Genomic DNA, 14,990 nt, shown 5'->3' with positions numbered 1-14,990 from the left:
GGAAGCCTCGACATATCGGCCAGAAGCACCTCATGTTGGAAGTTCTTGAGTGAAATACAAAGAAAGGTGAGAGGAAATAAAAGAGATAGTCCCACTTTGATAATTTACCAAAGCTTTATGTCGTTTATTCTTTGGAGTAGTTTTGTACTACTTGTTTGAGAAGCGGTAAGTGGGTTATGGACATCTTATATATCTCTTAATACCCATTATTATTGACGGTTTATTGTTATTAGAATATTGTATCTATTACAATATTCATGGTCTATTCATTTGAATTAAGTTATTAACAATGTCTTTAATATGGGAGTTATGCTCATCAATGACGGTTGTTATGACCCCTTAATTATCCCATTAAAAAGGAGTAACTCCTCTTAATTGTTGCAGCCTTTTCCCTTTGATGTTGCTGCCACTTTCTTCATCTATTGCTATATATTTTCATTCCCAAGTTCAAATTGAGATATACAAAAATCAGAAATATTTTCTTCGATCTTCTCTTTAAAAATACTCCTTTTGGGCAAGTATTCTGACTTTTCAGTCGGGTTTGTGAGTGCACACAAATTCCGACGCCGTGCTTATCTTGGAGGGCGACTGCTTGATGTCTACTGCACCGGGGTAGCGCGGAATCGTCTTTTAGGTCAGTGGTTCACCACGACGCTGCAATTGTCAATTTGGTCTACACAACATTGAGATAAGTATTTTCTGTTTAATTGCTTATTTTCTAACAATCTAAAAGACGATTATTGTTTCCAAATATTTTATTCCATATATGTCGAAATTGCAAATTCTTCGTTCTAAGAATTATGAACTTTCGGATGTTAGTAATCATGTGGTTTTATTTGGAGGAATTTTTATGTTGTGTATGTCATTGGTCATGTTACTAATTTAACAATGATTAATTTCATGAAATTGATGTTCTGTTAAAATCTGCTCATAGACCAAGTTTGCGTTGGAAGCTTGATTAGCCAATAGTTGTTTCTTATGCCATTTTTAAATGTTTTATTATGTATGGAGTATATTGCTCTTGTAATTAATATTATTTATGAAGCAATTACGTTTGTGATAGTATTGCTTATATGATGAGATATATCCATGCTATATATGGACATTTATATTATTTTCAATGACTTATGCAATAGTATAATGTATGGCTGCAAGTAATAACTAATATAGATGCTTCAATACTAAGCTACTTTAATTTGGTTACTTGTGAGTATATTACGTTATGTTATCAAATACTTGATTGGACGATTAATTCTTAGTACTCTGATTGATTGCTTTTAAGAAATTATTTTTGCCAGAGCTTTGAGGATTGTGAGAATTAATCTAAGGAATTAATTCTGCATATATTGTGTACTTGACTACTTGATGATAAATACAAGTATTACTTTTGGTCAATCACTATCTAAATTATAGCCTTTATTGTTGTGACTAAGTAAATGTTGTATGGAGAGTTTTAATTTGGAGAGTTTTAATTTTCGGAAGCAGTCCCAAAGATGACCCCCGATCAAAGGTCATCCTTGGTCGGTTTGGGCTGAAATTTTGGGAGTATGTTTGGGACACACGAGGCTTATTTTTCAACGGTTGGATTCTCACTAGCTGCTCAGATTAGTGAGTTATGATGACATCTTGAGGCCCTTATTTACAACGAGGATGGTTGGGTATCTCATAGAGATCTTACACATGTTACTTGATTTAATTCAAGGGAGGTTCATTCTAAACCAAGTCTCATGTTGTTATTTTTATCATTTGGTTTAATTCCTAGTAATCACCTTAACAAATATATGCTTTTGTGGTTGTTTACAAAGAATGTTGAATTTGTCAATTAATTATTTGTTGAATGATTAATAGAAAGTAAAAGTTATAATGTCGATATTTTATGAGTATGACATTATGTTGCATATAAGTAGTTACCTTTAATTTGTTGGTTCTACATTTTGTGGATTATGTGATAACTTTTCTTAAGGACATTATATGACAATCTCTTTGGAGAATTTTCGAGTAAAGTATTTTGGAAATTAGATTACAAGTTTTTCCAATATTTTATGATGGTTTGTTGTTACCGTCTATGACTCTTTATTGTGCTATAATTCTTTAAGAATAAAGCATGAGTAATTTGTAAATGTTCTGGGTTTCATATGGTGGAATGAGAATTAATGTTTTGAAGTATTGTTGAATGATTAATTCAATGTTTCAAATAAAGGTTTATACTCTTGTCCACCTTACATGTTATTAGTTTATTACACCCCAAGTTCTATGACATAGTTATGATTTTTTTTTTTCCAACCATGTTTTTGACTATGCTTTATTCTAAGTTTTGGACCTTATGCTTGCATGTGGGGGTTCAAGTTTTATACTTATGCAATTTTTTTGTAAGGAATTTATGCTATTAAACATACCATATGAATCTTGGAGGGAGTTTTATGTCTAAATATTCCATTCGTTGAGAATGTGAGTTTTAAGTTTATTGCTAAGGGTTTTGAATCGGACTTTGATGTCCAATGTAGGGGAAGTAACAAAGAATTAGTGTTGGATTCAAAGTCTTGGCTCAGTTTTTGCTTAATTATTGCATTTAGTTTATGACTTTGTTGGTTCCTGATCCTGATTGATCCTTTATATGGATAAATTGTCTTTGAGTATAATTGTGTGTTACTACTATGTTTCAAGTGGTTGGATATTCACATTGGGAAACTAAGTCTTTCTTTCTTCTTTTATCAGTGGTGGATATTTGAATATAGTAGGAATGAGAGGCATTAATGTTAGAGTTTTTTTTTTATTGTTTAATGCAAAGCCTGAAAGTGATCAATTGTGCTAAAGACGGTTTTTGATGGTGTTTTCCTTACAAATTTGTTTTGGTATCTCTATGTTTTTAGAGTATCTACTTTAAATCAATGGAATATCATGAGTAATTGCTTCCATGGAAGAAGTCATTGAATATTAGTTAGATTATGTCCAATGTGGGGGAAGTAATAAAGAATTAGTGTTGGATTCAAAGTCTTGGCTCAGTTTTTGCTTAATTATTGCATTACTACTATATTTCAAGTGGTTGGATATTCACATTGGGAAACTAAGTCTTTCTTTCTTCTTTTGTTAGTGGTGGATATTTGAATATAGTAGGAATGAGAGACATTAATGTTAGAGTTTTTATTTATTGTTTAATGCAAAGCCTGAAAGTGATCAATTGTGCTAAAGACGGTTTTTTATGGTGTTTGCCTTGCAAATTTGTTTTGGTATCTCTATGTCTTTAGAGTATCTACTTTAAATCAGTGGAATATCATGAGTGATTGCTTCCATGGAAGAAGTCATTGAATATTAGTTAGATTATGTCTAACTATGTGTAGAATATTACAATCTTTTTCCTGGGATTGTGATGCTTAATATCTCTTCTATGGATTGTGTTGCTAATTCACTGAGTTCTCGTTGGAAGTCTTTAAGGCTAAACATTTGATTTAGATGAGTCATTGCTATCAGATAAATTTTTTGAATTTATTGATTATATGGGAGCAATTTGTGTCCTTTTAGTAGTGTTATATATGTTTCTTGGGAGCTATGCTTAATCTAATATTGCTTATTATGTAAGTAGATTAAGCAGGTATACTCTTAACTCGAGCAATGATTATTAGATCGTTTTGAGGAGGTTGCATAGATACTTGAAAAGTACACAAGATTAGAGTTTGCACAAATGCAAGTTTCCATGAGTCTTGGAGTTCGACAATGAGTTCAAAATCAAGCGGTTATGTCTACACCACTAAGTGGTGGAGCTATGTTTTGGAAATTGTGCAAAGCAACCTTGTTTTGCTATGTTTGTTTTGGAATAATCTAAATTATTGCTTTTAAATTGACAGGTTATGAGGCAAGATGGTCAAGGGTATATGGCTCTTATGAGCACATGTGCTTGCAAATGTCCCATTGAAGGAGAATTTCTTGTGATTTGCAAGTCGTGGTTACTTTTGATTGAACCATGCCTATAATGGTTGATGTCAAAGATGACTTGTCGACTGGGGTGATATCACTAGACTGCATAAAGTCTAAAAGATATGTTACGGATCCGTTAAGTAAAGGCCTTGTACAAAACTAGTTTTGGTAACATCGGAGGGGATGGGACTAAAAGCCCAAAATATGAATTACAAGTAATCAACTCCTACACATTATGAGTTCAAAGGGGAACATTATGAAATAATTCGGAAGCACAAAAATTTTAATTTTGTCCATCCCTAGATGTTTGATATGTGCTTGCTACAAATGGAAAGAGGATGAGCAAATGGCTCTTAATGAACCCATATCCATATTTTTGGTGGTGTGATGTAGCTCACACTTGATGGGATTCCCCTACTTAGGTGTGGAAGTGTGGCCGCTTCCTATGAGTATTGGGTGGGCTAATACTCTAGAGCACCTATGAGCATCCAGGCTGGATGTATGGCCAGTATAATGCATCACCTTTATTTGTGTGGCTCAAAGTGACGGGTCCCTAACTCCCTATTAAGTTCAAGACGAAGGTCACTTGGTAGGTGAGGGATCATAGCTTGATGTCCACTATGTGTTAATTCAAGTCGCGAGACATTGACACTTATGCAATTGTTTTGTTTTGCCCAAAACCAATTTTCTTTCTTTCTTTTCACATCTTCGAACATGTGGGGGATTGTTGGAAGTTCTTGAGTGAAATACAAAGAAAGGTGAGAGGAAATAAAAGAGATAGTCCCACTTTGATAATTTACCAAAGCTTTATGTCGTTTATTCTTTGGAGTAGTTTTGTTCTACTTGTTTAAGAAGCGGTAAGTGGGTTATGGACATCTTATATATCTCTTAATACCCATTATTATTGACGGTTTATTGTTATTAGAATATTGTATCTATTACAATATTCATGATCTATTCATTTGAATTAAGTTATTGACAATGTCTTTAATATGGGAGTTATGCTCATCAATGACGGTTGTTATGACCCCTTAATTATCCCATTAAAAAGGTTTAAATCTTCTTAATTGTTGCAGCCTTTTCCCTTTGATGTTGCTGCCACTTTCTTCATCTATTGCTATATATTTTCATTCCCAAGTTCAAATTGAGATATACAAAAATTAGAAATAGTTTCTTCGATCTTCTCTTTAAAAATACTCCTTTGGTTTTTGGGCAAGTATTCTGAGTTCCAGTCGGGTTTGTGAGTGCACAAATTCCGGCGCCGTGCTTATCCTGGAGGGCGACCGCTTGATGTCTACTGCACTGGGGTAGCGCGGAGTCTTTTAGGTCAGTGGTTCACCACGTCGCGGCAATTGTCAATTTGGTCTACACAACATTGAGATAAGTATTTTCCGTTTAATTGCTTATTTTCTAACACCTCATACAACAATATTGTTGCCTTGTTGGAGCATTGACACCCATCCGACCCCGCAATTGGTTCGACATCAAGATCAGAAGTACAACACTGCCACCTCTGGTTTCATCTTGTCACGCCGCACTACAAAGTATCGACGCCTGAGTCATGACACGCCACGCCGGAGTTCACCATCGGAGTATTGACCGCCTCAAGTCGGAGCTGCATTTGGGTCCAACCGCCACCAGAATTTCGACCACCGCACATCGGAGCAGCATTTGAACCACGCCGCCACCGGAATTTCGACCACCGCACATCAGAGCTACATTCAGCCTCGCGCCATCTTGATCGGAGAAAAGCCCGGGAAACTTGATACTGGGTATGCTTCGAAGCTTGCTTGAATTGCTTTAATAGCTCTTAATTTTGTGCTTCAATGGTTTTTTGAGAAAGAAAGTACGAATGGGGAACAAAGCTATTGATGTGAGACACCACCTCTTTCTTTCTTTATTATTATTATTATTATTATTTAATTATTTTTTTTATTATTTTTTTATTTTTATTATTATTTTTTTAATATAAAATAATATCATGATGATCATGATGAGCTAACATTACAAACTTTCAAGCCATGTGATTTTTTTTATTTATGATTTCTCACGTAAAGTTACACTTTTGCTTTAGAACGTCATGGCGCTATTCAAGTTTGAAGGAGCACTCGAGGATGACTTCTTACGTGTGTCTAATGGAGCTGCGGGTCCAGATGGAATTCATTTTCCCACCTTTCGCCCTATGACTGGAGCTTTTACAGAGAATCGGAGTGGAACATCCTTCAACAAGTTTAAAACACTGGTGGAAAGAGGTCTTCGAAGGGTCAAGTAAGACGCCCAAGGAGGTACTCCAGTCATTGCACCATCGGTCATCTACAGAAGTTAAGGCATTGGAGACGCTCTCCGCACGCATTTCTCGCAAAGAAGTCGCCAAATAGGGTTCAAAATTACTTATTGGAGCTGAATTCTCACACATACCTAAATACTGGGAATGGTTGGAGGACATATTGCAACACTTTAGACACATGCTTACAAGCACAAATATCCTTGACGCTGTTTATGCCTCTATGTTCAGTTATGAACGCAACACTCCATACATGCAGGCCTTTTGTGAGATGTGGAGCTCAACGACCAACACACTACTCACTTCAGTTGGCGAAGTCTCAATCAGTTTATGGGACTTGCACTACCTCAGCGGACTCACAATAAATGGCTCTTTCTATGATGAGGTCGTCCCATCTGCCACAGAGTTAGAAGGGTTTGACAACAACGACCCTTTGTATCTTCCTTATAGTTGCAAGTACCTTTTCGCAGCCTATCAACACATTACTGCAAAGTCCCGCGGAACCCACATCAAGTTTGAAAATTGGTGTCGATTTTGGTTTCGTGGTGCTTCAAGATATTCGACTTCTTCCGACGACTGAAAAGCTCACATACTTCCAGTGCCTATGGCCAGTTTTGCTACTGCGAGTGAGACTCTCCTATGGAACAATGATGTACATGAAGCTTTTACCATCTTAGGTATTCTCGAGGCGCACCGCAAACAGACTTATCTTGCTGCTTTTCTTTCTTGTTGGTTGTGTGCTTTCGTGCTCCCATTGAAAAACTTAGGCTTCATTCGTCCAGGAGTTTTCAAGCCTGCACCTTCACTTGCAAGTGGTCGTAAAATATCTTTGGCTATTCTAGTTTTGACCAGCATTTATAGAGGCTTGAACGAGCTATCGACTTCCACAGCGCCCGGGAGATGTCCAGGATTCTTCCCAGCACATTATGTCCATATATGGATAGCAAAGTATTTTCAAAGCCATCGAATGTTTACTCACCAGTATGCCGGTGTCCATATGATTGGATTTCAAGGCGCTGATGCAATCATTCACTCGTCATCTTCCGATGCTAGATCGACTATACGTTCGGGTAAATCGATCAACTGGCTTGCAACTTGTCAAAGTGAATCTGAAGATAAACGATTTGTAGATGACAATCAACATTTACGTCGAATTTCTGATTACTTCATCTCCATGAGGTTTTGCTATGTGACTCTAAGATATGATGATAGTTATGTGATTGAGTCGTATAGCCCTCATAGGTTTGGTCGTCAATTTGGTTTCTACCAGGGGGTGCCCGGTGAGCTTGAGCCACAGGTAGATGCCATCACCCCAGAGCGTGTGTTCCAATTATTCCAGGCAAGCACCCAGTTAGGCACAAAACCTGAGTTCTTCATTCCGAGTCGCCCGTTTAGTCCTCAGTCTCGAGTCACTTCTGCTTATGCGGCATGGTGGGCCTCGGTTTTTCCCCGAACTTCTTCAACTTCCAGTTCGCCAATTCCTCTAGATGCTCATGTAACTCGTAGCCAAATCAAGTCTAAGAAAAGGAAAGATGATAGCGACCATTTGGAAGATAAAGTTGTAAGATCAGTCGTCGATTCAAACAACAAACACGCATTGAAGGTTAAGCTCAACAAGGTTTGTGAGAAGCCCCCGTCCTTGAGAGAAAAAGAGAATGACAAAAGGAACTCCCCCAGCAAAACTATTCTTCCAGGCGAAGCTTCTGTCCTTCATGATGTTCTTGGCGATTGTTACGATGAGATTGTGAATGACAAATGACAGGTACTCTTTTATTTGTTTTTTTTTTTTTTTTTTTTTTGTGTAACTCAATGACCCCTTTTTTTTAGGTCAATCATGAGCCCATGAACCTCTCAGACGAGTTGGAAGCTTGTAATGGCACTTTCGATCCTCCACTAAACCAAGATTTAATTGACGCGTCTGTAATACCCCGTATTTTTAAGACACTTACTTATTACTAACTATGGATTTCTCCGAAATATTTATTATTATATATATACGATTTTACAACGATGATTTTATTTTTATGAGTTATAAAGGTTTTAATTATACGAGTCAAGTGAAAATTTGTCTTACCCGAAAAATCGGATTCTAATTGGTTTCCGAGTCGAGAAACCTTATTTTTGAGTCAAACTATAAATTCATTCCTCAAAGCCCAAATACGTATTTGTAGTACACTAGTACTACACAAACCCACTCCAATCTTCCTACTTCACCATATTAATATGTATTACAAAAAAAAAAAAAAAAAAAAAAAAAAAAAAAAAAAAAAGCTTGATGTCGGCAAGAGGGGGAAAAAACCCACCCACTTGCATGCCCACTTGCCTCCTGCATTTAAGAATATGGATGGCATAGTACAAATCATTTCCTATAAATAGCCATGAACACATGAGCTAATTCACCATCTCCTACCTCCCCGGCCTCTTCTTACTTTCCTTCTTCTTTCTCCTTCCTCCTCCACATTCACCTCCTTTTTAAACTTCCATTTTGTAGTCTTGAGCTCCTCACGAGCACCACCTCCTTCCTTGCGTTGCTCACCGTAAGTAAGCCATATATTTCTCATTTTAGTACTACTACTAAGTACTAGTAATACTACTACTATTACTCTCAACTTCTACTACTACTACTACTACTAAGCACTAGTAGTAGTACTACTACAACTACATCTACGTATTACTAATACTTCCTATATTATTATTATTATTACAATCATTATCATTGTTATTAATATGACTACTACTACTCACATGTACTACTACTACTACTCACATATATTACTACTACTTACGAAGCATTACTACTACCTTATTATTATTATTGTTGTTGTTGTTGTTGTTGTTGTTGATGATGATGTTAGTATTGTAGTTGTTGCTGCTGAGTTGCTACTACTACAATTACTACTATCATACTACTACTTACCTACGTATCACTACTACTACTTTTATTATTATTAATAGTATAATTATTATTATTATTATTATGAATTATTAAATATTATTTTATAAATACAAGTGTTAATTTTATAAAAAGGTTATAATAATAAGTTGTTCATGCACAACTAGTCAAAGTCGATAGTCTAAGTCCTTGTATCTATGGGTTGAAAAGTATTTGATTAGGATTATTGGTTTGTTGTAGGAGGTATTTCCGGTTCGTAACTAGGAACCCCGTGTTTGTTTTGCAAAGATCAAGGTACGTACACGTGGCTAGATCTTTTATAAAGTGGCTTTTATATGCAACGTGATTTACATGTTAAGTGATTTCGAACCATGTTTAAATAATTGTGAAATGTATCTCGGTGAAGCATGTTTTAATAGTTTAATCTCAAATGTTTAAATATTTTTTATTATAAACTTGTATTGATATTCAAGAAGGAAGTTTTATTGTTTAAATTCTCCCGAGTATGGGATATTGGAAAGTTTATTTATCAGGATTTATTCCTTGGATCTTTGGATTTTTAACTCCCACTACGCGGAGTAAGTTGAACACTATGGACTTTGTATGACCTAGTCTTTCCCCTTGATAGCACTATGTAAAAGAGTTACTAGCTTGGGGGGTGTGCACACTTAGATGGGAAAATGATTTATGAAAATAAGGACTGATCCATCCTATTCGGAATTATCTTGGAAAGTTGGTTATTTCGGAAATTGGTTCTTTTGACAAGTTTTTATACATGAATTTCTATTCATGAATGGTTTGGATAAATTATGATTTATTAAAGTTAAATCTATTCGAAAGCATGTTTAATTAAATAAATTGATTTTACATGTCTAGCATTTGTATGTACTTAGCATTTTGGCTAATACGTATTTGTTTTGTTTTGGCTTGGCCCTACTCATCATTTTGATGAGTAGATAGGTGATGGCAATCGGACAACGTGAACTATGTGCTGCATTGGGAACGATGGGCGGTGATCACCTAGTTTAACTTAATGAACATAGTATTAGTAGTATAGTTACTTTGAAAGTGTATCAAACTATTATTACTACTATTATTATTATTATTATTATTAATGAAAGATAAGTATTGATTTCCGCTGCAAAACTCTGTTAAGCCTTACGTAATCACGTGGCGGTAATACTCCCAAGTTACTCCCTAAGTTGGATTATTATTGTTAATATTAGAGAGTAATTTGGGGGTGTTACAACGTCTCAGGATCCAGTCATTGTTAGTGTTGTAGCAAGCATGGCGATTGATGGATACGATCCCTCCTCTACCGCTCCTAGTTCGGCCAAGACCCCTGCTTTCAATGTAAAAGACACGATATCGAAGATTGACAAATATGCTGCGCGCCTTATGGTTGAAGAGATAAAAGGGAAGCTTCTTGCAACCCCTTTAGATGAAGTTCACGAGCTTGATCAAGAATTCATTGAGGCATACCAGTACATTAGAGGTAAAAAGATCGATAGCTCCAGTTTTGAACAATCTGTGAGAAGTTATGTAGAGATTGCTTCACAACTCCATGCTCAGCGAGAAAAATGTGAAGGGAAGGCGCCTTTAGGAGACCTCGAGAAACAACTTTCGACGATGGAATCTCAGTTGAGCAAGGCAGTTATCCTTCAAAAGAAGAATGAGAAGAAAGTTGAAACTTTTCATCACGAGATTGAGGAGGTTGCGCAGAAGAAAGCTCAATTGGTGAAAGAAATTGCTAGCTTGACTGAGAAGGAGGCTACTCTTGCATCACTTGTTTCAAATTCAGAGCATCAGTTTGTGGAGTGCACAAAGAAAGTAAATGACTTGAAGATGTCCCGTACTTCTCTTGAGAAGAGTATCTCGGCCATCAAGGAAGCGCAGTCCAAGCTATCTGAGGTTGAGAAGATCTACGATACTCGACGTGACGCCTTGAAGACCTTAGATTGGATGCCATAGTCATTTTTTTTTTATTTCTTTTGAACTTTTGTTTTGACTTGATTCATGGTAGCATGAAATGAATAATGATTATCCATTTTCCTTTTACCACTATATCGTCTTTATTTCCTCGTAGAGTTGTTGGCACATACAAGGTTTTTTTTTTATTTACTTATTAGCCGTTCACAGTTTAAGCTCTTGCGGGCCAAGAGCGTTGCAGGGCATGATGATTTTTTTTTTTTTTTTGGTGTGGCTGGACTCGAAGTTTTAATGTGTCTTCAAGCTGCCTACGTACCTGTAAAGCGGGAAATCCACCTTAGAAGATCAAGCCAACGTAGTTCATGAATGGCCTTTTTTTTTTTTTTTATGTGGCTGGACTCGAAGTTTTTTGTGACTTCAAGCTGCCTACGTACCTATAAAGCGGGAAATCCACCTTACAAGATCAAGCCAACGTAGTTCATCAAGTCTCTTTTTTGGTTTTTTTTTTCTACGCAGTTTAGGCTCTTGCTTAGGAGCTTATTACATCAAATGGTACTTCAAGGGTAGTAGCGCTTCAAGAACTTGCCATTAATAGGGCCTACACGTAACCCGTTTGCATCAACGATCTTGTACGCTCCATTGGTGTATACTTCTTGGACGATATAAGGACCATCCCATTTCGAACCGAATTTATTCCCCGGCTTTCTAGAAGTGATGATGGGTCTCCTAATAGCTAAAATAGTATCTCCGACCTGGAATGAACATACACGCACTTTCTTGTTGAATGCACGTGTTAGTCGAGCATGATAGCACTCCAAACTTTGTTGAGCTTCAAGCCTTTTTTCATCCAATGCTTCTAATTCAGCCAAACGGAGTTTAGCATTTTCTTCTTCAGTATGATCTTCCTATATGGCTACACGCAACGACGGGATTTGTATTTCCAACGGTACGATTGGTTCGACACCATACACCAATGCGTAAGGAGTTGCTTGGGTCGCAGTTTTGTAGGTTGTTCGATACGCCCATAGAGATTCACCAAGCCGCTCATGCCAATCTTGTTTCTGGTTCTTTGTTATCTTGCTAAGCAAATTACATAGAGTTTTGTTGAAGGCCTCAGCTAGTCCATTTGCAGGAGCATTATACATCGAAGACTTATGTTGTGTAAACTTAAACTTTTCACACAGACTTGTCATCAATCTGTTAACGAATGGAGTGCCATTGTCTGTGATGACGTATCGCGGCACGCCGTATCGATTAATAATATGGTTTCTGATTAAATCCACCACATTCTCCTTTTTTACCTCGCGTAGAGGGATGCCTTCTGCCCATTTTGAAATTAAAAGTAATCTGTAGCAGCAAGAATATATGCATGACCAGCCGACGACTTTGGTGTAATTGGCCCTACAACATCAAGACCTCATACTTCAAACGACCAAGACGTCACAGTAGGATGTAACGGCTCCGGAGGTGTATGAATAAAATTTGCGTGAAATTGACAAGCTTCACATTTCTTTGCAAATTCCATGCAATCTTGTACCATCGTGGGCCAATAGTATCCCATCCTTTTGACACGGTCATGTAGTTTCGGACCAGACTGATGTGCTCCACAAACTCCTGAATGAGCTTCCTCAATAGTTTTAGCAGCTTCTTCATCTCCAAGACATCTTGACCAAGTTCCAAGGAAAGAGCGCCTGTAGAGTATCCCCTTGTAATGGATGAAGCGTGGCGCTCGCCATTGAATCTCTGTTTTGTGCTTTAAATTTCTTGGCAGTCTTCATTCTCTAGGTAGTCAATGAGTGTTTGACGCCAATCCACTGCGTTTATTTCGTAAACCGAAACAATACACGCATCTTCTATCTCTTCGTCTTCTAGAGAAGTCACTACCCACCGGTTGCAGACGGAAACTGTCGTGCTCTCCTCTGCCTCCAGTGCCAAAGTACCTGCAAGATTTGCAAGAGAGTCAGCTATCTTATTGGCACTTCTTGGAACGTGCTGGAGTTTGACGCTTTCAAATGATTCCAACAATTGTGAAGCGTACTTGTGGTAAGGCTTCAAATCTTCTTTCTTAACCTCATACTCATCAAGAAGTTGATGGATTACCAACATGGAATCTCCATATACATCGAGATCCTGGATGTTCATCCCCTTTGCCATTTGCAATCCCAGAATAAGTGCTTGATATTCAGCAACGTTGTTCGAGCACAAGTTTGCTAGGGAGAATAAATAAGTGAGGACATGTTTCTCTGGTGACACAAGGACAACACCAGCTCCGGCACCATTTTGTCGTGCAGCTCCGTCAAAGTATAGCTCCCATGGTGGAAGGATGTCAATGTTAAACACTTCTTCGCCAGGAAGATCGTCCGAAAGCTCCCACTGTGATGGAATTGGGTGATCGACTAGAGCTTGACCTTTAACTGCCTTTCGAGGCACATACGTAATGTCGTGTTGAGTTATGAGCATAGCCCAATTGGCAAGTCGTCCATGTAGCACCGGTCTTGACAAGATGTATTTGATTGGATCTACTCTGGAAATGACTTGTACTGTATATGCTTGCATGTAATGCCTTAGCTTTTGAATGGAAAAAATCATAGCTAAGCACACTTTTTCTATTGGAGTGTAATTTAGTTCGGCACCAACTAAGGTACGACTAAGATAGTAAAGTGCTCTCTTAGTAAAGTGCTCTCTCCTTTCCTTCTTCATTTTCCTGGGCGAGTAATGCTCCCAACGATCTTTCTTGAGTCGAAATATACAAGATAAGTGGCTTCCCTTGAATTGGTGCCCCCAAGACTGGTGGAGTTGACAAGTACTTTTTGATACTGTCAAAATCTTTCTGACACAAGTCATCCCATTCGAACGGAGCTCCTTTCTTCATAAGATGGCTAAATGGATGACATCTTCCAGCCAGATCAGAAATGAAGCGTCGAATGTATGCAAGTCGTCCTTGGAGACCACGCAACTCTTTGAGATTCTTTGGTTCAGGCATGTTTTGAATTGCGGCGATCTTTGACTGATTAATTTCAATCCCTTTATGCCTCACTACGAATCCTAGAAACTTGCCCGAGCTGACACCGAATGCACACTTCAAAGGATTCATTTTCAGTTGATACCTTCGCAATTTCTCAAACACATCTCGCAAATGAAGTAAATGGTCCTCCCGCTTCTTTGACTTGACAACGAGGTCATCAACATAACATTCAACTGTTTTGTGCATCATGTCTTCAAAAATTTTCTGCATCGCCCTTTGATAGGTAGCCCTTGCATTTTTCAGGCCAAAATGCATCACCTTATAGCAAAAGATTCCCTTTGGTGTACGAAAAGCAGTTGCTTCTTGGTCTTCAGGCGCCATGAGAATTTGATTGTAACCCGCAGTGCAGTCCATGAAGGATAAAGCCTCGTGTCCTGTTGTAGCGTCGATCATTATCTCAGTGACAGGCAAAGGGAAATCATCCTTTGGACATGCATCGTTAAGATCTCTGAAGTCTACACAAACACGTAGTTGTCCGTTCTTTTTCCTTACAGGGACAATATTTTCAATCCAAGTTGGATACTTGACCTCACGGACGAAGCCTGCATCGATGAGTTTATTGACTTCAGCTTCAATTTTAGGGATCAATTCGGGCCGAAAGGGTCATTGAGGTTGTTTCTTTGATGACATTCCCTTTTTGATCGCTAGACGATGAACTGCAATTTTAGGATCAAGCCCCGGCATCTCTTTATAGCTCCATGCGAACACATCTTTGTACTCCATGAGCAGGTCGAAGTAAGCTTTTTCCTCATTAGGAGAGAGTTGAGCACTTACATAGATAGGGCGTGGCTCATCCGTAGTACTAAGATTCAATTCCTTTAAATCATCAACAGTGGATTGCCCCCCGTCCTCGAGGGTCTTAGGGGCTTCTGTTGGCTCCACCTTTCCATCTAAGATATTTTCTTCCGAGACAGTGACGTGGTTGGAAGTAGCAAGGATATTCTCAC

General features: G+C 37.9%; 2 protein-coding genes and 1 long non-coding RNA gene across 3 annotated transcripts; 1 reads left to right on the top strand and 2 right to left on the bottom strand.

The window, feature by feature from the left end:
- Window positions 1-8,617: 8,617 nt before the first annotated feature.
- LOC145615538 (uncharacterized) lies at window positions 8,618-10,235 on the top strand. Its single transcript, XR_014107292.1, has 3 exons — window positions 8,618-8,733; window positions 9,330-9,383; window positions 10,046-10,235. It is a non-coding gene; the product is annotated as an uncharacterized LOC145615538 (long non-coding RNA).
- A 1,340-nt stretch (window positions 10,236-11,575) lies between these two features.
- Window positions 11,576-12,163, bottom strand: LOC145613958 (uncharacterized). The gene is made up of 2 exons (XM_081668987.1): window positions 11,969-12,163; window positions 11,576-11,923 (listed from the first exon to the last, which is right to left on the bottom strand). Exons 1-2 carry the CDS (start codon window positions 12,161-12,163, stop codon window positions 11,576-11,578), a joined length of 543 nt encoding a protein of 180 aa, XP_081525113.1.
- Window positions 12,164-12,773: 610 nt separating this feature from the next.
- Window positions 12,774-13,574, bottom strand: LOC145613957 (uncharacterized). The gene has a single exon (XM_081668986.1). The coding sequence runs from the start codon at window positions 13,572-13,574 to the stop codon at window positions 12,774-12,776; it is 801 nt and encodes a 266-aa protein (XP_081525112.1).
- Between the last annotated feature and the right edge of the window lie 1,416 nt (window positions 13,575-14,990).

The sequence above is a fragment of the Chenopodium album genome, chromosome 25 (genome assembly GCF_948465745.1).
Source record: "Chenopodium album chromosome 25, dcCheAlbu1.1, whole genome shotgun sequence".
Taxonomy (NCBI): domain Eukaryota; kingdom Viridiplantae; phylum Streptophyta; class Magnoliopsida; order Caryophyllales; family Amaranthaceae; genus Chenopodium; species Chenopodium album.
The sequence above is the reverse complement of the archived record's forward strand: the minus strand, read 5'-3'. Positions and strand labels throughout refer to the sequence as shown.

Excerpts from the sequence above, each read along its gene's own strand:
- LOC145613958 (XM_081668987.1), bottom strand. The coding sequence starts at position 12,163 with ATGTATAATGCTCCTGCAAATGGACTAGCTGAGGCCTTCAACAAAACT. Across the intron at positions 11,924-11,968 it reads TGTATGGTGTCGAACCAATC|GAAGATCATACTGAAGAAGA; the intron begins GTACCGTTGGAA and ends GTAGCCATATAG.
- LOC145613957 (XM_081668986.1), bottom strand. The coding sequence starts at position 13,574 with ATGCAAGCATATACAGTACAAGTCATTTCCAGAGTAGATCCAATCAAA.